We start from the raw sequence: 23,965 nt of genomic DNA on the forward strand, positions 1-23,965 counted from the left end.
GCTTACTTCTGAGTAGACCTGCATAGGAGTGGAACTTTCTACTTTCCTAAAAAAGCAAATTTCTAATTTTGGGGGCTGGCAAAGGTCATCTTGGAAACATATGGGCAGTTCCTGAAGAAGTCTCAGAAGCCTTGTGGAGATGAGGATTCAGTGATGTTTATTGACTTGGTCCTCTTATATGGCTAACAAAAACAGAATTAGGTGAACACAAATCACATGCCTTAGTTGCAAAAGTTACAGAATCAAGCTTTTATGGACAGAGAATTTAGATTTCTTTCTAGCATATGCAAGATGTGCCCATATGCAAGACAACTCCTACTACCCCACCCGCTTTTTAAGTACAGTCGTACCTCGGGGTGAAGTAGCTTTGGGTTGAGCGTTTTCGGGTTGCGCTCTGCGGCGACCCAGAAGTAACAGAACGCATTACTTCCGGGTTTCACTGCTCGCACATGCGCTCAAAATGACGTCATGCGCATGCGTGGAAGCGGCAAATCGCGACTCAGAGACGCGGGTTGCGTTCGCTTCAGGATGCGAACGGGGCTCCGGAACGGATCCCGTTCGCATCAGGTACCACTGTAACAGAGTACAAGAGTTCTTTCCTTAATTTCAAACACAGAAAGTGAGGTGATATGAACAATTCATAGCAGTACCACAGGTACCTTAAGCACCATTCTCTGAAAAACATTTAAGTATTATGAAAAGAAGCACCTCTGTGCATTTTTAAAAGGATATGCAAAATAGCTTAAATGCCACTCCCACAAAAATGCTATTTGCAAGCTGGTGTTTATTCTGTATCACATACCTTTGAGGAATTCCAGTTTTGACATACTCTTCTAGATTCCTTACGTTTGCTTCAGAGAAAAATCTCTCTCTTGTTACTTTGCCAGTGCAGGCATCAATGACTACGGCAAGAACACCCACAGCACTCAAGGGAAACTTAATACCACTGACCTGAAATTACAGACCTCATAAATCACACTCCCCCCTTTCCCCAAACCAGTAATTTGTAAATACAATAATCTGCTGTAAATTCACAGTTCAACTGCATTTATCATCATTTGGCTTACAGATGGCAATAGTGTATTCCTGGCAGCGAACAATTTCCTATGAATTAGTCTTTTCCTTCAAAATCTTTGCTGATAAGATTTCTATGGCCCTCAGGTTAGGGCTTTCCTGTTTTCTTTGTGTAACTGAAGCCACTGACACATATCCCTGTCCTTTCAACAAACCCCCTTTGGGCCCTGTAATAAGGGCCTCTGATCCAGTGATTACAGAGCTCCAATTATTCTTTTGCTTAGCCTTAGGAAGGCCATCTCTGTCATCAGTGAAAGAGTTGTTCAAAGCCCCTTTTAAAAATCAGATGAGAACCATTCTCAGAAGTTTCAGTTTGCCATGTTAAGGCAATTAAAAATGCTAATGCTGCAACTCTTTTTTTCTCCGATTTCTCTGAAAGATTCAAGTGCATTACCTGCCCACTGATTCAGTTCTAACCTTCAAACTCTGATGCCTGTAGACCTTCATTTCCCAGCCGCACATTTGGCCCCAAACCAGAACTAATTTTTCATCACTACATTTAACCCCTTAGAGCTGAAGTAAATATCCCCATCTCAGCCGTCTAAGAACGTAAGAGCAGCCCTGCTGGATCCTGCCAAAGGCCATCAGTCCAGCCTCCTCTTCTCAGTGCCCAACCAGACGCCTGTGGGAAACCTGCACTCAGGACTTGAGCTCAGGAGCAGCTCTCTCCCCCCCCCCGTGGTCTGCCTCATGAGGGTCACCCACAGCCTTCATGGCTTGCTGCCACTGACAGCACTCTATCCTCTAATTGAATCATAGTTTTAAGGCAGAGGTGGGGAAGCTGGAGTCCCGCAACACCTGGAGGGCCACAAACCTCATCCGCCCAGCCAATGGTCAGGGATGGTATTGTGCTTTAAGTGTTGCAACTTCCCGGGGACCTTAAGAGTGAAGGGTGGGTAATTAATAAATAAAGATAAAGCAACTTCTGGAGGACCACAGGTTCCACACCCCTCTGAACATGTAATTGTGAGAAGCCCAGTGCACTACTGACATTCACCACTTTAAGAAATAGTGCAGTGGTACCTCAGTTTACAAACTTAATCCATTCCAGAAGTCCGTTCTTAAACCGGGGCATGCCTTCCCTAATGAGGCCTCCCGCTGCCAGTGCCCTACCACCGTTCAACTTCCGTTCTTAGACCAAGGTAAAGTTCGCAAACCAGGACACTACTTCCGGTTTTGTAGAGTTCGTAAACTGAATTGTTCGTAAACAGGGCTGTCCTTAAACCAAGGTACCACTGTATTGACAAAAACTCAGCCCCCTTGCAGTTGCTTCCTGGTTAATGTCAGACAGATTAGAATCTGATGTTTTCACTGTGCCACGATGTCAGACTACCCAAAGAGGGGGACAGCACGCATTTGCATAGCTGGTTGTACAATGGACAGCACAAAAGAATATGTTCTACAGTGTCCGGCACATTCAAAAAACATCCGCAATGTCTATAATTTCTGGGGATGTTTAAATATCTGCCCTTGACAAAAGCTGAGGGGAAAATGTTCAGTTGGGCTAACATAAAGGCCCTGTGTTGGACTGGAATTATTATTTTTGAAATATAAGTGACCCTGTTATCTGTTGGATTTAAATCATAGAACTTGGGGAACCAAATTTTATTTACACCTGACTCAATTTTTTGTTTTTCAATGTCCCTTAATCTGGCTTGAATATTGCCATAAATATATTGATCACCTGAATTATACAAGAGTTCCAAGGCAATACCAAAAGATCTGAGTTGAAACCCTCTGGATTTATAAGCGTCCTTAAGTAAGAAAGAAGCAGACTCGAAGGTTGGCAATGGCAATGCAACCAGTATTTTATAGTGCTGGCCCACAACCAATATTCAATCATGTGTAAACCTAGTTCTGCACACATTGTCTCATACTTGATTGAACTTGGGATACGTCTCAAGAAACCTGAGTGTATCTTATTCTAAATCACTATTATACACTTTAAATTTAAATTTTACCAATGGTATTTTGAAAACAAATCGATATGCAAAGATGCAGCAAATAACAGGAATGCTGAGGGTGCCAAATTATTCTCTTATTCCTTTCCCCCAAGTTTATGCTGATATGCTTTGTTCCTAAATGATCCATTTTCAAACACCTACACAGGTAATGGCATTCCTGCATGATGTTAATAAAGGCTTGTGGTAAAGCAAGATTGCAAGAATACTTACTGAGACATAAGATTCTTCGTTCCTTTGCAATTCAACTGTGTCCGGAGACTGAATTTTCACAAGGAGGTAGGTTTTATGAGGATCACTGGTAAATGCCATCTGAATAGAATACAATTAATGTTTAAAAGTAGCCATTATATGAGTGTATAGTGTATAATTTTTCCCTTAGAACAGGAATGTCAGGCGGCAGAAGACTTGGGTGAGGACTAGAAAAAGTATATTCTCAAGTACAGCATCATACAATAAAAGATGGAAAACCTTATATTCCTGTTGAAGCTTTAAAAATTTGTTCAGTTCATTAAAAGCATTTTTTTCCTGTAAAAGGAAAGCTTCAAAAACACACCGCAGAAAAAAACAGTACAGCACAGAGAAATGTGAAAGAAAGAAAAAACAAAAGCCTCAAAAGCATAATGGAAAGGCAAGATTAAAGTGATTCTGTTTGGCTTATTTTCCTCAACTTTCCCCAAGTTAGATCTTTAGGATCCTCAGCTACACCTGCCCCCTAGGAAGGGTTGGGATGCAGGGCTGGATGTGCTGCTTTGCTCTTCCCCAATCCCACTTAGGATTCCCTTACAAATAATGTCCAGCTGTGCAGTTTCTGATCAGGCACATTCACCACCCTGTGTAGCTGTCTAGCAGCTAACACTGAGATGCAGTGCTATTAGGAAGAATTTTGCTGGATAAGACCAAGGTCAATCTAGCCTATGATCCCATTTCTGACCATGGTGATTCAAATGCCTATGGGAAACCCATGAACAGAATGTGAGGGCAAAAGCCCTCCTGTGTGTGTGTGTGTGTGTGTGTGTGTGTGAGAGAGAGAGAGAGAGAGAGAGAGAGAGAGAGAGAGAGGGAGGGAGAGAGAGAGAGAGAGAGAGAAACTGTTGTCTATCCACTTCCTGTATAATGGAGCCCTGCTTGGTTGCCACTTGAGGGTTTCCCATAATGGGCATGTGGTTGGCCACTGTGAGAACAGGATGCTAGACTAGATGTACCACTGGCCTAATTTAGAAGGGCCTTCTATTCTTATTCTTTCAAAATATACATATCATGCAGATGCAGTCATTTCCAATTGATTTCAAGTTTTGCTGAGATTTTAAACATGATGCTGTTCAGCAATGTGATTTCCTAAAACTTCTCATCTTATCTCATCTCTATCCATCCCATCCTTCAGTCTCTGCTTTGATCCATCAGGCCACCTCATTCTTCTTACATTCAAATCCTGCCCCATTTACTCATGACTGTGAGTGTCCTGTCAACACAGTTGAAAACCCTGGGAGAAACTGCAAGAGGTTATGCGCTAATCAACCATATCGCTCTTGATGCTGTGCCCTTTTCCCACCTGAGTGGAGCCACATTTCTGACAGGAGCCCGTAGTCTTTGTGGGCATTCTTTTCACCACAGTTGGCTTCTGGAAGTACTTTGGGTAAGCTTTTGTCAAGCAGTTACTGACAGACTTTGCCCGAAAGCTGGCCTGAATCTTGACTCTTTCACATCCCCGAAAGGAACAGTAACTGTGGCCATCCCTGTGGTATTTGGCTTGAAGAAACAAAAACAGCAGCCTGTACATGAACACACAAAAACAAAGAACAGATCACACTTTATTACAAAACCAGCAGTGCTGGCACTATTCCTTATTTCACATGGCTCCCCTGAGGCCATTTGCCAGATGTCAGGCTACCTGGTATCTTCACTGTATGTAAGGAGCTGAGATTGGAAGCACCTGCTGTAAGGGAGAGGTCTTACCTGTAATCCCAGCTCGTTACAGTACCTGTACAAAAGACACCTGTCAACAGAAGCAATCAATCCAGCAGATTCCAAACTAGCAACCAGGACCAGGACCAAAGAGCTGTCCAAGGATGTCAGGGACAAGGCTGGACTGGGCTACAAGACTATTGCCAAGCAGCTTGGTGAGAAGGTGACAACAGTTAGTGCAATAATTCGCAAATGGAAGAAACACAAAATAACTGTCAACCTCCTTTGGTCTGGGGCTCCATACAAGATCTCATCTCGTGGAGTTGCAATGATCAGAACGGTGATGAAGCAGCCCAGAACTACACGGGGGGAACTTGTCAATGATCTCAGGGCACCTGGGACCATAGTCACCAGGAAAACAGTTGGTAACACACTACGCCATGAAGGACTGAGATCTTGCAGAGCCCACAAGGTCCCCTTGCTCAAGACAGCACATGTACAGGCCTGTCTGCAGTTTGCCAATGCACATCTGAATGACCCAGAGGAGAAATGGGTGAAAGTGTTGAGGTCAGATGAGACCAAAATCGAGCTCTTTGGCATCAACTCAACTCGCCGTGTTTGGAGGAGGAATGCTACCTATGACCCCAAGAACACCATCCCCACCATCAAACATGGAGGGGGACAATTTGAGGGTGTTTTTCTGCTAAGGGGACAGGACACCTTCACCGCATCGAAGGGATGATGGACAGGACCATGTATCGTCAAATCTTGGGTGAGCACCTCGTTCCCTCAGTCAGGGCATTGAAAATGGGTCGAGGATGGGTATTCCAGCATGACAATGATCCAAAACACACGGCCAAGACAACAAAGGAGTAGCTCAAGAAGAAGCACATGAAGGTCCTGGAGTGGCCTAGCCAGTCTCCAGACCTTAATCCCATCGGAAATCTGTGAAGGGAGCTGAAGGTTCGAGTAGCTACACATCAGCCTTGACATCTTACTGACTTGGAGAGGATCTGCAAAGAGGAGTGGGACAAAATATCTCCTGAGATGTGTGTAGACCTGGTGGCCACCTACAAGAAACGTCTGACCTCTGTAATTGCCAACATGGGTTTTGCCACCAAGTACTAAGTCATCTTTTGCAAAGGGATCAAATACTTATTTCACTCATTATAATGCACATCAATCTCTGGCTTTTGTCTTCTGGGTTTTTGTGGTTTGCCCTGTTGTTATTCTGTCTCTCACAGCTACAATAAACCTACGATTAAAATTATGGACTGGTCATTTCTTCGTCAGAGGGCAAACAGGCAAATTTAGCAGGGGATCAAATACTTTCCCCCCTCACTGTATGTTGCATCTTTAGTGCATAACCACATAGAGAGGAAGGGGAGGAAAGAAGTAAGATGTATTCTGCAATTCTTCCTCTGTGCAGAGTGCACTGTTTGCACAGATTGCTGGGAAGCCTGGTGGTCTGAAAGAATGCATTCAAATCTTGGGTGGGTGGGGGAAAGCCCTACCCAGAATGGCCTGAGATGGATAACAAAAGCATTTGTTGAATGTAAACTCCATATTTTTCTGTGTACTCAGAAGAAGCCTACACTGCAGTGACCTTTGGGGAATTGACAGTTTGATAAACTACTGCATACATAACCACAAATCCTGATGATTCCTCTTAGAATTACATTAATGCTATAGCTCTCCACTGACAAAAAAACAAGTCATCCAGTTCTTATAGATACTGAAAAACTGAACATTTAATTATACTACAAATTATGGTTTTGTGGCAAATATCTACCCAGTGCTGTTATCAAAATAAAACTTTCTCTCCATTCGACTATTCTGCAATTCCGCCATTGAAGATACAGACACATAATCTTCCACACTATTGGGAGGTGCAGGCCTTCGGAATGCATCAGAAGTTACTTGAAAAGTAGTGTCTGGTGGGTAACAGAGACCCACCCGAATCCAGTCATTCCTGAAAACAGAAAGTGACAAAAACATTACCATATGCTTATAAAAGCTTTTTCATTTGCTGCTTGCGATGGATATCATTCAGCATGACCACATAGTACTAAAATGATTTCTAATACTGTTTATAAGTATCCTTACCACAGCAACAAGACAATTCCTAGTTTCAACTGTAATTCCTAGTTTACAGATGTGGAAGTAAAATTAGCTGCAGCAGAATGAACAAAGTTCTTTGGGAACTATTTTAGCTATAATTTTAAACCAAGACCTTCCAAAGTTCTGTCCACCATGCCATACTCATTTTGTCTGTATACTGAGCATATTTTTTCACAAAATAATACTACTGAAAGGTTGAAAGGACTGCTGGGAAAATTAGAACAAAAGAGAAAAATCTTCTGCTGCACAATGTTCCTTTGGTAAGGACACAGGAACATTCAATGTGGCTTGCACATGAGGACAGCTGATGACCTGTGCCACAGAACTTGGTTTTCTCATCTGAGAGGAAGTTTAAATCATTTATTAAATCAAGCTAGCCAATTTGCATTGTTAGTGCTGTCAATGAGGATTATGCTATGATATAAACCATGTGTTCTTCCTTTTGTTGTCATTGCTGTTTGTCTATGGCTGATAAGAGTTTGTAATAATACATTATTATACTTCAAAAACTAACAAAGAAATACATGCTTCACATTGCTTTATGAGGTAGATGAGAGTTCATGGAATATATCTGCATTTTTAAACAAAGCTGGACATTGAAAGGCAACCTACTTGTTGAAGTTAATGAGGTACAGAAATGTTGTTTGTGGGGCTTGTCCATTCCAATGTATTGTGTAGCCCTTCTGAAGCATCACCACAGGCTGGTATTGCTGGTAGTCAGCTTTCTGATTATTAATCCCTCTCAGTATCATAGGACTGGAAGGGTATTCATCTCGCACCATAGTCATGGTAAGATTCTGTGGATTCCGTGTCTGAATGTACACCTAACAGTTATCAAAACAGAATAAATATGTAAAAACTAGAATAGATTATACCACATCAGTTGCAAACAGTCCAGCTTTCAGTTGTTTGGATGGCCTAGAGGATATCTAAATATATTTGGATAACAAAAACTTTGAATTAAGAAAAAAATGGTTGTTTACCACTGGATTACATGACATACTTAATGGAAAGTTTTGATAAAGTCCCTCTGCTCATACGAGACCTCAGTTGGAAACCAAGATCAGAAACCATCGTTTGGTGGTATTGGCCGCTGTTACACCATCCCCTTCAATAATAGTAATAAAATTTTGATATGATGACAAGCTATGGCTAGTGTTAAATAGGAAGTGGAGAAAGGAAAGAGACTTGTTGGATCCCCCAAGACATGACTGCCTGGACAGAGCAGGTAGAAACAAAACCTCTTCCAGGAATTGGGGGGAAGACATCCACTTCTGTTTCATTGACTATGCAAAAGCCTTTGACTGTGTCGACCACAGCAAACTATGGCAAGTTCTTAAAGAAATGGGAGTGCCTGATCCACCTCATCTGTCTCCTGAGAAATCTCTATGTGGGACAAGAATCTACAGTTAAAACTGGATATGGAACAATTGATTGGTTCAAAATTGGGAAAGGAGTATGACAAGGCTGTATACTGTCTCCCTGCTTATTTAACTTATATGCAGAATTCATCATGCGAAAGGCTGGGCTGGATGAATCCCAAACTGGAATTAAGATTGCCGGAAGAAATATCAACAACCTCAGATATGCAGATGACACAACCTTGATGGCAGAAAGTGAGGAGGAATTAAAGACCCTTTTAATAAGGGTGAAAGAGGAGAGCACAAAATATGGTCTGAAGCTCAACATCAAAATAACGAAGATCATGGCCACTGGTCCCATCACCTCCTGGCAGATAGAAGGGGAAGAAATGGAGGCAGTGAGAAATTTTACTTTCTTGGGCTCCATGATTACTGCAGATGGTGACAGCAGCCACGAAATTAAGAAGATGCCTACTTCTTGGGAGAAAAGCAATGACAAACCTAGACAGCATTTTAAAAAGCCAACAAAGGTCCGTATAGTAAAAGCTATGGTTTTCCCAGTAGTGATGTATGGAAGTGAGAGCTGGACCATAAAGAAGGCTGATCGCCGAAGAATTGATGCTTTTGAATTATGGTGCTGGAGGAGACTCTTGAGAGTCCCATGGACTGCAAGAAGATCAAACGCATCCATTCTTAAGGAAATCAGCCCTGAGTGCTCACTGGAAGGACAGATCGTGAAGCTGAAGCTGAGGCTCCAATACTTTGGCTAACTCATGAGAAGAGAGGAGTCCCTGGAAAAGACCCTGATGTTGGGAAAGATTGAGGGCACAAGGAGAAGGGAGTGGAAGGCAGTGGAAGACAGGAGTGCCTGGCATGCTCTGGTTCATGGGGTCATGAAGAGTCGGACACGACTAAATGACTAAACAACAACACTGTACTCTTTATATGGAACCATAGTAGTTCTACAGGTTTTTTTTTAATAAAGGAAGTACTTTATCACAGACCAAGAGCTAAAGTTAAAAAATAAAATAAAGTGACTTGCCCATTGCCTTTTTCAGTATTTGTGTGAAATGATAACAGAGAATGGAGTTCTGAGGTTCCCGCCTCTAAGCTGTGCAAATATGATAAAGGAAGTCTTTTTTCCTCTGTGAGTGCTGGTTCTGTCTTCATACATCTAATCCTGCACTTGATGAAAGTGTTTGCCCTCTTCCTATTCATTGTTTTAAAAATAGCGGACAATTTGGGAGCAGGGAGATGGTATATGAGTGTGAAAGAGAGAACCCATTCAGTAGGCTGAGCTCTGAATATAAATAAGGATGTAAATCAGAAATGACAAGCTGGGGCCCAAGTACCACAGGCTGCCCTCAGTCTGATGTCATGTGACCCTTGGTCTAATTTAATGCACATATAAGCAACAAAAGGAAAAGAAGGGAAAGGGCAGGGGCAGAAAGAGAGACAGAAACAGGGGACACAGCCCTCAGCCACTTTTGCTTCTAGTCTGGCCCACCTCTCGACAGACAGACAGACAACTCAATCAATCAATCAATCTTTTTATTTGTACCCTCCCCTCCCCAGCCGGAGCCGGGCTCAGGGCAGCTAACATCATGAAACTAAGACAGTATACAAAGACAATGGGGGGGGGGGGAGAGACTGCCCATCCCTTGACATAAAGAATTCTACTATAACTTTTATAAAAATTGGAAGAAATGGGAAACAGTAACATCAGCTACTCAAGTTTTATGCATATTAACAATGGCCTCTCTTTAACCTGAGCAAAGGTCCCACTGCAGAGCACACCGTTCCACCTGGTGAGATTAACGCAGTCAGGATGTCGAATCAGGTAGTTATCCATTCTGCCAACATAGGTGTCCTTGTAGCCAGTCACAGATCCATCAACATCATGAAATATGGAGTTCTTGTCGCCATCCAGATCAGCCTCTTCAAACCAAGGCCCAGGTTTACCAAAAAAGACTTTCAGAGAAACCTTAAAAGACAAGAGCAACATTAATTTTATGGCAATAATCTTTTATCAATAAATATTTGTTTGTTGTACCCTGCATTTCCACCAAACATTGCTCAGTCATCCTTTGCCCATTTGGGAAAAACAGCTTCAATCTGAAAATTTACCTGTTCACCAAACTTCACAAGAGAAATATTGTTTTGGGGGGTAATTTGCCAGGTGTTTTTCATTAGGAACCCAATTGCACTAGTGAATCTATCTGGAGTTGGCACAAAATTGTTGAATGTGCACTTGGAGAGACGTATAGGTCCATCGTAAATCTGAAAGCCTCTGATGGGATACGTCCTGTTAAAAGTAGATAGGTACATATTTAGAGACCCCTTTTTGCCTGCAGTAGCCAAGTACACTTCTTTACTTAGATATGGACTAGGCAGACAATATCCATGGCACTTACAAGGATGTAAGCTCCACCCAACACAGTGAGAGTTACTTCTGAGTAAACATGCATAGATTTAAGCTGTATATATAAAATATTCATGGCTAAAAGATACTAACATAGCCTTAAAATTATAGCAATTTTTTTGAATGCAATGCTGAGACAGTATTTGTGTTTTTTTAAGGTTCTAATTGCAAGCAATGCATGCGTATTCTGGCCATATCCACACCCAATTAATCTAACTCCTATTTCTACTCTATCTCAAGGGCTCAGCACTCAGCCTTTTTTAAAAGTGAGTGTATCTCTAATGATCCTTATTTAAATACAGGAATTTATGAACTCTAACCTTATTCTTTCTACTCTAATTATCCTAAGGGCATCTGCAGACAGCTGAATCCCCTGCAGCTGGTTAAATAGGAAAGTGGAGGAAAGTATTGAAGAGGTACCAATTAGCAGGTAGATTTTGTGCAATAGTCCAACTTTTGCACTTTGATCTTGCTCATTTCTAGCCTATCATTCAGACTAGCATGGTAAGCCTAAAACTTGTTAATACTGTTAATTAGAGTGCCCAAACCTCCAAAGGACTTTATTTGCAAGCAGCTTCAGGAAACTGGTCACAAATGCTCATTGTCCAACGCCACTGACGGCTGCTAGCAGACTTAAACTGACTCCCTCCACATCAACTCTCTCGTGTATGTGGTTCTACTTGCACCTTGACATGAAGCTATCATTCTAGGAGACAGCAAATTTTCTTTTTTTGAGCAAGCAGGTCTCCTGCAAGGTCAGCAAGAGATCCAGACTCTTTTACTGACAGGAATGCGAAGCGGAGTCAAATTGGCATTCCCCAAGCTGAACAAACATTTCCCCTAAAAGGTCACTAGAGCTCTTTCATCTCCTTTAACAGAAATGCAAACACTGTGTAAGAAAAACTGCAGGAGTTGTGAAACACAAAAGGTAATTTAAAAGAGCATCACTTGGAGGCCTGCCTGCCCACATGAATGTCCCAGTGCGTAAGTGCATGTCGGCTCTAACAAGAAGGTTCAGGAGCAAGTCAGTGGGAAGAAGATGGGATCCAGAAGGCTCTCTCAAGAGATGAATGTGCTTGGACAGGAAGGCAGGCCTGTGTTACTAAGAATACAAGGGGAGCTGGCATGTGACAAAAATAAAAAGAAGAGAGCTGGAGAAACCCAACTTCAAGTCAGAAATTTATAGTAAGATATTTGTAGAGTTTCTCACAGGGAGGGTAACGAGAGCTGCGCCCCTGGAAAGGTCACTCTGTTTCAGGCACTGTATGCTTACCGGTTTCTAGGCAAAGTACGATTTTTATTGTTTATTCCTCCAGTGCCCCAGTATTTGTTTTGGCCGCCTGAATTGCCATAATTATTGCTTTCACCAACAAACAGAGAGTCTGATACATCTTGGCTGGAGCCTTCATCACTTGGGAAGCTTCCATCACTACAAATAAAATAATAATAACAATAATATTAATACTTTCAACTACAACCTTGCTTATTTAAGAACCTGAACAGAATATTCTCTACCTGTGCAACACAGCAGCTAAAAACTACTGAAGCTATCTGTGAAAGCCAGCAGGGCAGCGTTGCCTCTGACCTGGAGTCCAACAATAACTTAGGCACAGACTTGTTAGGATCTGTTTTCTGATTTGACATTTAAAACTTCAAAGGAGACAGACTAATACAGAAGTAGTAAAAATGAAACAGCACTAACCTGGCAAAGGTTAAGCCTATTCCATTGTCAGCAAAGCTAGAAGAGAAAAAACAACCAATTATTTCTGGAAAAACACCGATAACCTAAACCTAAAGCCCCAATCCAGATAGGTGAAAATGACGATGGTTTACATTTCCAGAAATTGGCAGGACAAAGTTTTACCTGTACAGTCACCTTGTGCAAGTCTGTTCAAGACAGCTGTTTTATTTACTTTAACAATGTGTAGGTATTTGCTGAAGGGCAACCTACCCAGAGTTCTGAATAATGATTTCCCCTCCTCTGACCCAAGCTCCATGGTCATTATTTTTATAAGCTATTAGCCTGTCAATGAGAGCAGCAACTCGGGGCTTTGCAGGATCTGCATCTTGATGTGGTCGAAACCTTGAAAAAGAAGGGAGGGGGTGTGAATGGACCTGCACACCTGCAAGTCTGCGTACATCAGTATAAAAACGACAGCACCTCACACAAATGTTTACAAAAAATCAGCTCAAGCACACACGCATACTGCAAAAAAGAAACAGGTTTTACTTTTTAACTCCAAGGGTCTTTGTCACTAAGCAAAACCTAATTCCCATAGCATAAAGCAATCCCCAGTAATCTCATACTGGAAAAGGACAACATACCCACAGATGCAGATGCTTCAGTCCTGGAGGGAATTTATTGCTGAAGCTTTCCTCCCTTTTATTTATGAGAGTGTGGAAAAAAGTAAGAAAAATGCTGCAAGTACTTAGTGGCTACCTAATTCTAGAGCACAAAATCCAGTGGTGTTTGGAATGCTTCTATCTACGCAGAGGGCTGTGCACAGGTAGAGCAGTGGTAATGGTAACTGGGAGACTGACCAATCCTTCTCTATACACCCCAATAAAGAGTGTGCCCATGGACCGCAATTCAACAAACAGGAACAGGCAGAACTGAATGAAACAGTGAGGTAGCAACAACATGCTTGCACTTCAGTGGCAGCCTCTGGGGGGTGGGGGAGTAACAACTGGAAGTGTTTCACTATCCAGATGATTAATAAGGCTGCAAAAATTGTGGATTCAACAGCCAAAACATGTGCACAACTACATTAAGGCATTCCATGTGCATTAAGCTTGGGTTTCCAAATTCTGGACAACAAAAACAACACTCCTGTATTTAATCCTCAATCATTTCCTTCCACATAGTATGTTCTACCTTGCGTTATTGTCCAAACACAGATACTCCCTTTTATCATCAGCACTTGCATTGGTAGTTTTCACACCTTTGTCAATGAACAATCCAGCCTGCAATAATAAAAAGATACAAATAACTTTATAACCAGTATGGTGTTTATAGTCTTGCAGTTCTTAATTACAACAGCTAATATGAGAAGGAAAAAGTGCCTGGGAACATATTCTTGAAGCTTTCACAGACTGAAAGAAATCAGGAGTCTTGTCTCTTGCATTAGAAACTGAACATTTCAGAATATTCCACCCACTATACTATCCTAGGTCATAGCCAGTAAAATGCCATCTTCTTCTCAAGCAGCCATCTCACGGATGTGAAGAGTTCGTGTTACCACACCTAAGACTTGGAATGTGTTTTCAGCTAAAATTCTAGGACTCCAGGACAATGAACTGGACAATGCCAGCATGCATTCTTTCTATTTGCAGAACCTACCTAGCATGTCCACAATAATATGAAGCCTTTCCTTTGGCTTGGCTGGTGTTGGAAGAACACCAAGAAAATGTTGGAAGGACATCAAAAACCAATTGGAAAGATGACAAGAATATGAAAAATTATGGCAATGTCAAGTTCATTCCAATGAGGCAATTCGTCATAGTCAATTTCTGAATGTAGTCAAGTAGTATGATTTTGCTGGGCTCTTTGGAGATGCTCAGAATGTCTATCTGGCCACAAATCCTGAGAAAAGATGGGTCTGTCTGCAATTTGGGGAGAGGGCGTCAGGGAGGAGGTTATTGGTTTTGTTTGTTACTATGGTATGCATTTTTGTGTTTTTATATTGTAAACCACCCTGTGATCCTCAGATGAAGGGCAGTACAGAAATGTAAAAAATTACCGTACTTTTCCATGTATAAGCCTATTTTTTTAAATTTAAAAATCATGTTCAAAATTAGGGGTCTTCTATACATGGGTAGTGCATTGTGGGGCATGGGATTGGTTGCTGCCACGAGTTGGAGATTGTTATTGGTGGCTGCTGAAAGGGCTGTTGTTGACTGGCTGTCGCTGCGGCAATTGGCTTTTTCAGCAATGGGAAAGAGGATAGGTTGCTTTGTCTACGTGCGCAAGCAGCATTGTCAGTCTGGCAGGTGAGTGACTGTTTGCATTTCCCCATAAAAAAGCCCAACAACTATGCCCCCCCCCCAAAAGCTCAAGAACTTGGGGAATCCCCCCTTTTCTTAATTTTGGTCCCCCAAAATTGGCGGGGTGTGTGTGTGTTATACACAGGGGCATGTTATACATGGAAAAGTACGGTAAATGATATTCATCATCATCATCATTTGCAATTACCGTATTTTTCAATCCATAAGACACACTTTTTTCCTCCTAAAAAGTAAGGGGAAATGTCTGGGCGAATGTGTGGTCCCTGGAGCTGAATCGGCAGAGTGCAGGGGCGAAAATCGGATCGTGTGTCACGGAGGAGGGAAGGCTGCAGAGAGGAGGCTGCTGGGGTTCCTGTATCGGGCATATTTTGGTGTGTGTGTGGAGGAGTGTGAGTCATGTTGCTGCACGGGAGAGTGCGTGGTTAAAGAGGGTGTTTGGGTGTTTGAGTGTCCTTGTGTGTGGAGCCTCTCGATCTGTACGGCATCCCAAGGCTACCGTTAGTTCATCAGCCCTGTTCCCCTTGTCTAATTATTGTAGCACCTTCCTAAGGATTCAATTGCGACTCCTATTTTGTTTTGCACTCCCCGCTGTGTACGGTTTTAACTGGGCAGTTAAAGTCAGCCGCTGCTCTTGTACCTTTCTGGCAGGGAGCGCACAGATGCAGTGAATTCCTTTCCTGCCCTCTGCCTCAGGGTCTTACTGCCCACCCTCTTGTGTTTTCGGTTGCTGTGTTTGCTCGGATCGGACCAGTGATGGCCCATTCCCCTTATTCAGCGTGTCTGCTTGCTGCGAGGTGACGGCGCACAGGCTCCAGCCCACCCAGCTCAGCTTCCGGGGGCTAGGAGCGCAAATGACAGCTGCCTCCTCCTCCTGCTCTCTGTGCTCCGGTGCTGCTGCATCCAGGGAAGCATGCCATGGACGCGCAGGTGCCAGAAAACATGCAGGTGAGGGGGGGAGAGAGAGGGGGGGCTGGCTTGGGCGGGGGGGGGGGACTTTTGCCTTCCTTTCCTCCCTCCCCTTAAACCCCTCTCCTGCATCGCTAGCCACCTCCTTCTCCACACGCCCCACGTGTGCTCCTTGTCCCTTCAGTGTTTTTTCTTCCCTCCCTACTTAAAACTCCTCTCCAACAACATTTGATTCAGAATTTTTTTTTCTTGTTTTCCTCCTCTAAAAACTCGGTGCGCCTTATAGTCAGGTGCGCCTTATAGAGAGAAAAATATAGTACTTTAGACTAGAAATCATACATAATTTTTCAGTTCATTTGAAGAATTATTTACCTTAAAGTTGGAGTGCACCTTGTTGTTATAGAAAATTCCTAGTGGTGTTAGTTCAGCTTTGGTTTCAGGAAACAACCCATGAGACTCTCCTGTAGGCACTTTGTGAAATATGTACCATATGCCAGCATCCTGGAAACAAGAGGTGATAAATAAACTTAGTCATGGATCCGTTTGGATAGGAACACAGCAACACAATCATAATTACTACTACATAATGTGCTTTCTAATCCTAGAGAGCACATTATGCTTCTTACTCCCAGCTAATTACAGTCCTCCAAGGATCTGTATAAGGACAGGTGAGTGTTTTTAAACTTGTTCATAAATTTTCTGGCATTAGGGGTGAGCAACAAGGGGACCCAAGCTACAGATGCTAGCAAATTATTTAGGGTAGTAAAAACCAAAATATAGTGCAATGAGTTCAAAAAGTATCTCTCAAAAATAGGTGAATGGGCAACAAAATAGCAAGTGTTGAACACTGGGACAACCTCCCCCCAACTTCACATTGATGGGGTGTCAACTGGTGGTTACTAGCAAAGGTCAATTAACGTTTGTAGGTTTTCAAGAAGCTCTGTGATAATAATGGAAAGAAATATTGTTTTATAATAATTGCTAAGATTAATTGGGTTAAAAAACAACAACAAAACAATACAGATGCAAGAAATGTGAATAACTGTGAAAACATGAAAATTCCCAGATAGACTGAAGGAAGTCTGAAATTGGAAAGATTAGAATTGGATGTATAATTCAAATGGAATGTTTTTCTTTTATTGTTATATTTGAAAATTTTATAAATAAATAAATAAAAAACTGGTGGTTACTAGCTAAGAAAACTCTTAAGAATGTGGTGAACAGCTCAGTAAAAATGTTCTCTTAAGCTGTTGCTCACTGAGTAAAATGAATTCCATGCCAGAGATTGATTTTTTAAAAAAGTTAGTATAGTAATACTTTTACACACACCTGGAATACAGCTTAAAGTTCTGTTAACTACCCCTCAAGAACCACCATGAAGAGCTGGGGAAGTGCAGAAAGAGGCATCAAAAATGATCAGGGGGCTGAATCACCTTCCCTTTACAGAAAGTGACAACTATCAGGGCTTTCAGGTTTAGAAAAAAAGGTGAGTAAGGAGGAACATTATAAAAGCTTTATAGAACTGTGCAGGATGTAGAGAGAGGGGTCTTTCTGTTCCAACCAGAGAAATAATTCAGGGCAGACACAAAGAATTAATTCTTCACACAGCACATTGTTGAATGCCGACCCCAGGATACGGGGATGGCCCCTAATTCAACAAACTCCTGCTGGACTAAGTTGGACAAGCAGGACTCAGCAGGGCTCTTCTCATGGTCTTATCTTAAAACATTAACAATAACTACTTTTATATCATTCGTATCATGCTGTTGTTATAAAATTCATTTCCTACTGTTCTTCCTGGGGTTGCCAAGGAAAGCAATGCTATTAAAAAAACCTTTTCAGTTCTTAAAGGATTGTTGACAGGTTTTCTCCTTCAGAGGAAAGTAGATTCAAGAAGCTTTTTCCTTCTCCAGCACAGGATCAAACAAAAAATTCCCTGGCCCTTGCAATATGTCTCCTTGTCCAGTCCGAGTTGAGGCAAGTGAAGGTTTGCATGGTGAACCAGTCAAGTCAAACAATCAAGTAAACAAGCATGCAAGCAAGCAAGCAAGCAAGCAAGCAACAACAATACCCATACACACATACACACACACACACACACTGAAACCCTCTCAGTGGTCTGCTTGAATTAAACCATCAAGCCACCTAGTTCTTTCCCCTCCTTTCCTGAGGGTGAAGCCTTCTTGGCTGCACATGTGAGAGACACTTTTCCTGGGCTGCATGAATCTCTTTGTCATTTGCAGCCCAGGAGGCTGTGCAGAAATCGTTTCCATTTTTTAAGCACAGAGTCTGGCGACAGAAAAGCACCCATAACCATGGGGTGCAAAGAGGCCACTGCAAAAAAACAACCAGAACTAGCAGTGCAGCTCTAAGAGTGGCTGCAAAAGGTGACCACAGCTCAGAAGACTCTCCATGGTGATTCTCCAGGGTCGCCTTGCAGCTTGAGTGGAAAACACTATCTGTACCCCTAAGACCCAGCCTGGAAAATTCCCAGCAGAGAACGCCCTGGGCAAAGCTCTAGCTTCTTTGAAACCTTCACAATATTTATTCATCAGATTCAAATCTTCCCTGGATTTCCCCATATATTTTACACCTCAAAATGTCAAAGTAGTTAAGCTTGCCTTAACATACAACCCAAATTTTCAGTGCTCCCCACTAACCTATGAACTCCCACGCATGTAAGCACTCGCTCTTGGTTCATGCATAAGCTCTTCACATCTGGTCTTTTCATCCTGAATTCTGATTCAACCCTTCAAACTGTCTTTAAACTGACAGACAATAAAGGACAGCTTCTGCTTTTTAACTCATATGCCAAACAAACGTTACCACAACTGGGACTCCCAACTTATTATCTAGTTTGATAGTAACTCATAAATACTCTTTTCTTTTAAAGGAAAATGCAGTTATCACCACAATCATCTTTATTCTGAATTCTAATACACAAGTGTTATTCCTTTTCCTTGATACACTTTACATTTCTCATTACATTTAAGGCTGCACTCCTACCCCTACTTACTTGAGAGTTGTTGGCATCTGCTTGCCTTGGGAGACAATGGAGTGTCCCTCTGGGGGTGAAGTCACACTGCTCCATTAGCAGCACTGAAGTGGCCTTCCTGGGACACAAGCCTGGGCAGTGTGTCTGGAGGTCCTGGGCTGCCCAGATGCCAAGACCCCTCTCAGCCTCACTGATGTGGTCCAAAGGAAAGCAGAGCAATGCATTGGGCACCAGCTTGGCTGCAGGAGCTGCCAGAAAGCGGCGAACAAAGTGGACCAACTACCCCAGAAGGAGAACAACCAGAGGTACCACCCCTCCCCTAACGCCCCATAAACCCCTGTCGGTAAGGCACCAATGGATTCAATGGGACTTTTTCTGAGTTAAGATCAGTCTTAGGCCCTAATCTCCAGCTTCATTACAAAACCCACTAACGAATACCGTTAAGAATAGAAAATGTAAATTTCATTGTTTCTTACTGCATAGTGACTAGTACAGCACTCTACCTGTGTAAGTAAAATATTGAGTCAAATGAGTTTTCAAATAAAATCTAACCAATTTAGGTCTCAGCAGCACTAAAACTAAGCTACCATTTAAATTAACAACCTCTCATTTACAAAAAGTAACTTTTTTCTTTGGAATAGGGAGATTTTTCAATGCATTTGAAGTAACACAGTTTTACTGGCTTGTAAAAGATAAAAACAAATCTTCTTTAAACATCTTTGTACATGAAGAAAAAGGTCTGCAAAGTGAAAAATATTATTCAGCAAAATACATGGGAATGGATCCAGGCTAAATTCGCTGAATTTAGGCTGCAAACTTAATCCCAATTACCTAGAAGTATGCCCCACTGAATTTAATAAGAAATGGGTTAGGATTGCCTTGTTAATTACCACTGAAACTAATTGGGTTCAACTAACTTAGTTCAAGTCCAACCTGTGATTTATAATATAGGTTTTATGAGCTTTTCTGAACAGTGCATCATTTATGCATATTAAATATAAAAATGAGGACATTAGGATAAGAAAACAAAGGGAGTTGAATGAACGTTATATGCTTCCAGTATGCTTCCATTTTGTAGAATTAGTTAACCCAGTGCTCCAAGAGCCTCACCTGTGAGCCGGCAGCCACATTGTTTATAAGGTGATTGTTGGGATGAGCAATCCAAAATGTGGAAACAGCCCTGCAAAGTGACACAAATGGAAAGAGTGTAAGCAGCAGGTCCTACAGATACTCATATGTCTCACAGTAAGAGCGTAAACTTGCAAATTTAAGCAGTGTTCATTTTTACTGGGGTGAGGGATCTCTGCAGATTGAGCAACAATGCTTAAAAGAGTAGATAAACAAACAATTCAAATATAGCTTTCCTATACTGAAACTTAAGGCCCTGAAGTAAAATCACATAGTATCTGAATCATCTGTGGAAGAGAGGATGTATTTAACACAATCTCTTCATTAATAGCCTTTTGTCATTTGGAACGCTATGCATTTTGTTTCCTAAAACCAGGAATATTTGGCTTGGATCTTGAGATCTCAGGAGGAGTGGAATGCCTCTCACAGGATGCACTGGCTGGTGGGAAAAGGAGGGGGGGGGAATGATTTTCACCAATTCTCCCCACAGTTTCTCCAAATGTGCTCTGGAGAGTGGGGGACCCTCTGGAGCAGCATGGGAAATGGCTACAAGGGAAAAGGGAAATCAACGAAAACCACCTTCCTCTCCACCGGTGGAAACCTCCACTGGATTAAAGCCATTCCGTGAATGGAAGAGAGCCCTGAGAACTGGAGCACGGCAGCTCTGGAAGTCTTAGTCCCACTAAGTCTTAGTCCCACTGCCTTTCCTGCTGCATTCCACGGACTTCAGACAGGCTAAATGTTACAATATATATTCAGCTAAGCTCGTATTTCAACAAACCTGTCAAATCAATCTCTTTGGCTAGCCTGAAGTTGCCTAATGAATTACACTGCTCAGCACTGATTTGAATCCAAGTCTTCAATGGCTCAGCATAGAGAGCGAGCCACTGTACAACAGTGCCTCCTTCAACATACCAGCACTTAAGCCACGTACACAGACTGTGGGTAGTTTATTGAAAAGAAGTTACCTCTGTATAGAATACCAATCAAATAATCAGCACCTGAAATTCCAGCCCCACCTCCCAACCATTTAGCCAGTCACTCACATGCAGTCTGTGGTTGGAACTGGCTCGTAGGCTCCATAGACATGATCCTTCATGGCCACGCACATTGTGCTGTTCCTGTCAGTAGGAAGGAGTGTGCCTGGCTTGGTGACTAGCCCTAAGTTATGATACAGTGTATTCCTCTGCTCAATGCCATCCTCCAGGAAAAAACAATGACCTAGTGTGTCATATCCAATGGTGTCTTTTATCTGCAGAAATAAAAGTTTATGTCATTCCCAAAGCCTATATTGAGAACTGCATTACATCTCCACTATTTTGACACAGCTGCAGTAGGACAGACACTTCACTGTTAGCAATGTAATAGTTAAATCAGAATAATGAACCACACACATTTTCTGCCCACCAATGCAGAACTTTAGGATGAACTTAGGCTTCAAATTCTTGCCAGATATGTTTTATCTGTGTGTGCCCCAGAGACTCTCCTCCCTTCCCTTTGCAGCTGTAACCTTGATTCGTGTTATGCCTGCACCACTGGCAGTTTGCAACACCATTTCTAACCACAGTTGCAAATAGAAGTTTGCAACTAACCATGGTTAGCATGGCATGATCCAAAGAGGTCAATAACAGAGGAAGTTTGAAGTAGAGGGGAAGGCAAAGGAGCACTGCTATTACCAGCAAGCCATTTGTTGCATGAACAGTCACACATCTAGAGAAGCAGTGGTGAATTGAGAGGCCTTCTACATAAGTCCTGTAGTTGTACCCTCCTTTCTCATCCACATCTTCACAGCGGTGGAAGTGAACAGGGTAAGCTCCATGGACCTGCTGACCCATTTGTCTGAGTTCCACGTAAGAGAGGTGAACAGAGGTGAAATTCTTCAGAATCTGGAAGAGCACAAAAAATAATCTCATTGTTTACCAATTCATTTTTTCCCCCAGATCAACAACAGTTCATTGATTTACAAGCTTTAAAGCACCCATTTCCCCCAGATAAACACACAACAATACAGAACGGCATCAAAACTATTACACTGAAGAGTAATAAGCAGAGCACAGTTTTGAAACGAGTAAGGCTCCAGGTCATGTCCCCAGAGGCACCACATTGGCTACCCCTGCTATAGGCAAGACTGCCATAGTTGTATTCAAGGTAAAGCCTTACTTGTACATGTAATAGGACTGCCCTGGACACTACCGGGATTTCAAAAGCAGAATTCCTGTCTGGGCCAGTGCTTTCTCCTGGATCAACAACTTTGGAGTGTCCTGGTCTTTACCTTTTGAAATATGGCAACTTAAATATTATATCTCAAAACAGGAAGGGAATAATCACCATGGAAAGTCTGCATCAGCAAAAGTTACTGGGGCAATGACAGGTAGCAATTTAGCACCCCCACATGCATGCCCCGCCCCCCGTCCATACCTGGATATGTCCACCAAAAGTATCAAAATGGAAGAACTGGCACTCTTTGCCAGTGTAACAGGAATCTTCCATCTCTCCCTTTATTAGGATGTTCCGAGTGAGAACTCCGACCTCAGCCCTCATGTCCACTCCGTCAACAATTTCTCCTATATGAAGGAACTGAGGGATTTCTGTTTGAAAGAGAAGTTCATGTTCAAAGGCAAAGCAAGTGAAAAATGGAGGTCTCTGATTCTTATCTGTTGTGAATGTATGCAACCTGCTAACACAGTTAAGCTTCATTCCTGGAAAGGCAGAGCTATGGAGTGGAAGATGAATCTTGTCCCACCTTGGAGTTCATGTGATCTAGTCCTATGCCTGCCATGTGTCAGAAAGAAAATGAACAGGTATGCTGAAGTTTCCACATATGGTTTGATCTTATGAAAACCTTACTAGGATCCGTATAAATTTGAGGAATGAAGCCCACACAAGCGTTCATTATTTTGTTCACAGATGATTCTGCCATACAAATTATTTCTAGGAGCACTATCTGGAATGAAAAGTGGTCTAAAATGGCCATGTGCAGATGGATGACCAAAAACATAAATGGGAGATGAGAGACGGTTGATGTGGCAGTCAAGAATTACTTTCTTCCAAATCCTTTATCATGCTGAATTTATGTAGTTTTAACATTCACACCAAAATTTAGGGTAGGACACTTACATTAGACAAGGAAAGTGAGTGAGCTACTTTAATAGCTTCAGAAGCTGAAAATATGATATGGCTTCACAGGTCTCATAGATACAGTTAGGAATAATTTTACAAATAAATATAATATTTAATTTTTTTCTCTCTCTCTCTTTCCAATGTTTTATCACAAATTCCTTTACTTCGCCTTAAAAAAACAACCCAAAATCAAACTTCTCCTGTTTAAAAGTGGCCTTTTATCTAGCAGAATCCAGTATTTTTACCAAATCCACTTTTGCCATAGTGAAAATTCTCTTTACTAAGTGGGCTGGTTTCATGGCATAGAGTAGAACAATTACAAAGCACCAAAATGGAAAAAAGCTAAACTATCATGTATCTTGGTCTCACTTCAATAAAAGCTTTAAGTTCCAAATTACTCTTTTCTGAAAGTGTCCAGCTAACACTTCAGTCTAGCTATGCAAGTTCTGTAAAACTTTTATTGACCACCTGTGCAACACCTCTTTCATAACCATGTAGGGAACATATTTTTTTCTAAACACACATAGCATAGATGCAGTTTCAAACCAAACTCGTTAGCATGCGAACTACAAAAAGTAACAAAGAAAATAACTTAATGTACACCTCCAGATGTCAACAACTCAAATTAAGTTTATTTCTTCCATCAAAACCTAGCAAGACTCTGCACACGTTGGAAAAGTAGGAAGGGATGAGGCTCTTGACACATTTTTGGAACACTGAAGGAAACTGGATATTAAATGAACAGAAAGCTGAAGAACTGCTTCCATATGGGAGTAATTTGCTTGCCTTTCCTCATTCATCTGAGAGAGGATCTGCAGATGCTGAAGTCCAAGGATTAAGAGAAGCAGAAATTAAATTTCACTAGTAAGATGCTGAGATATGTATTTCAAGCAAAAGGGGCAGCTGGCCACACCAGAAAAGTTTTGCCCCAGAGAATCCTCAGAAATCATATGGAACTTGCACAGAC

General features: G+C 42.0%; 1 protein-coding gene across 5 annotated transcripts in view; it reads right to left on the reverse strand.

Annotated features, from left to right (window-relative positions):
• The window catches only part of CEMIP2 (cell migration inducing hyaluronidase 2), a 67,249-nt gene that overhangs the window by 1,550 nt on the left and 41,734 nt on the right, over positions 1 to 23,965 (reverse strand). For all 5 annotated transcript variants that reach the window (XM_028748187.2, XM_077935951.1, XM_077935950.1 and 2 more), the window contains 16 exons: positions 22,297 to 22,466; positions 21,555 to 21,764; positions 20,925 to 21,130; positions 19,861 to 19,930; positions 16,128 to 16,256; positions 13,720 to 13,808; positions 12,796 to 12,927; positions 12,547 to 12,582; positions 12,118 to 12,273; positions 10,550 to 10,727; positions 10,191 to 10,406; positions 7,674 to 7,885; positions 6,733 to 6,912; positions 4,588 to 4,807; positions 3,249 to 3,347; positions 803 to 951 (listed from right to left, as the gene is read on the reverse strand). In XM_028748187.2, coding sequence (XP_028604020.2) covers positions 803 to 951; positions 3,249 to 3,347; positions 4,588 to 4,807; positions 6,733 to 6,912; positions 7,674 to 7,885; positions 10,191 to 10,406; positions 10,550 to 10,727; positions 12,118 to 12,273; positions 12,547 to 12,582; positions 12,796 to 12,927; positions 13,720 to 13,808; positions 16,128 to 16,256; positions 19,861 to 19,930; positions 20,925 to 21,130; positions 21,555 to 21,764; positions 22,297 to 22,466 — 2,452 coding nt within the window. The remainder of the gene's footprint in view (positions 1 to 802; positions 952 to 3,248; positions 3,348 to 4,587; positions 4,808 to 6,732; positions 6,913 to 7,673; positions 7,886 to 10,190; positions 10,407 to 10,549; positions 10,728 to 12,117; positions 12,274 to 12,546; positions 12,583 to 12,795; positions 12,928 to 13,719; positions 13,809 to 16,127; positions 16,257 to 19,860; positions 19,931 to 20,924; positions 21,131 to 21,554; positions 21,765 to 22,296; positions 22,467 to 23,965) is intronic.

Source organism: Podarcis muralis, chromosome 11, assembly GCF_964188315.1.
Source record: "Podarcis muralis chromosome 11, rPodMur119.hap1.1, whole genome shotgun sequence".
Lineage (NCBI taxonomy): Eukaryota > Metazoa > Chordata > Lepidosauria > Squamata > Lacertidae > Podarcis > Podarcis muralis.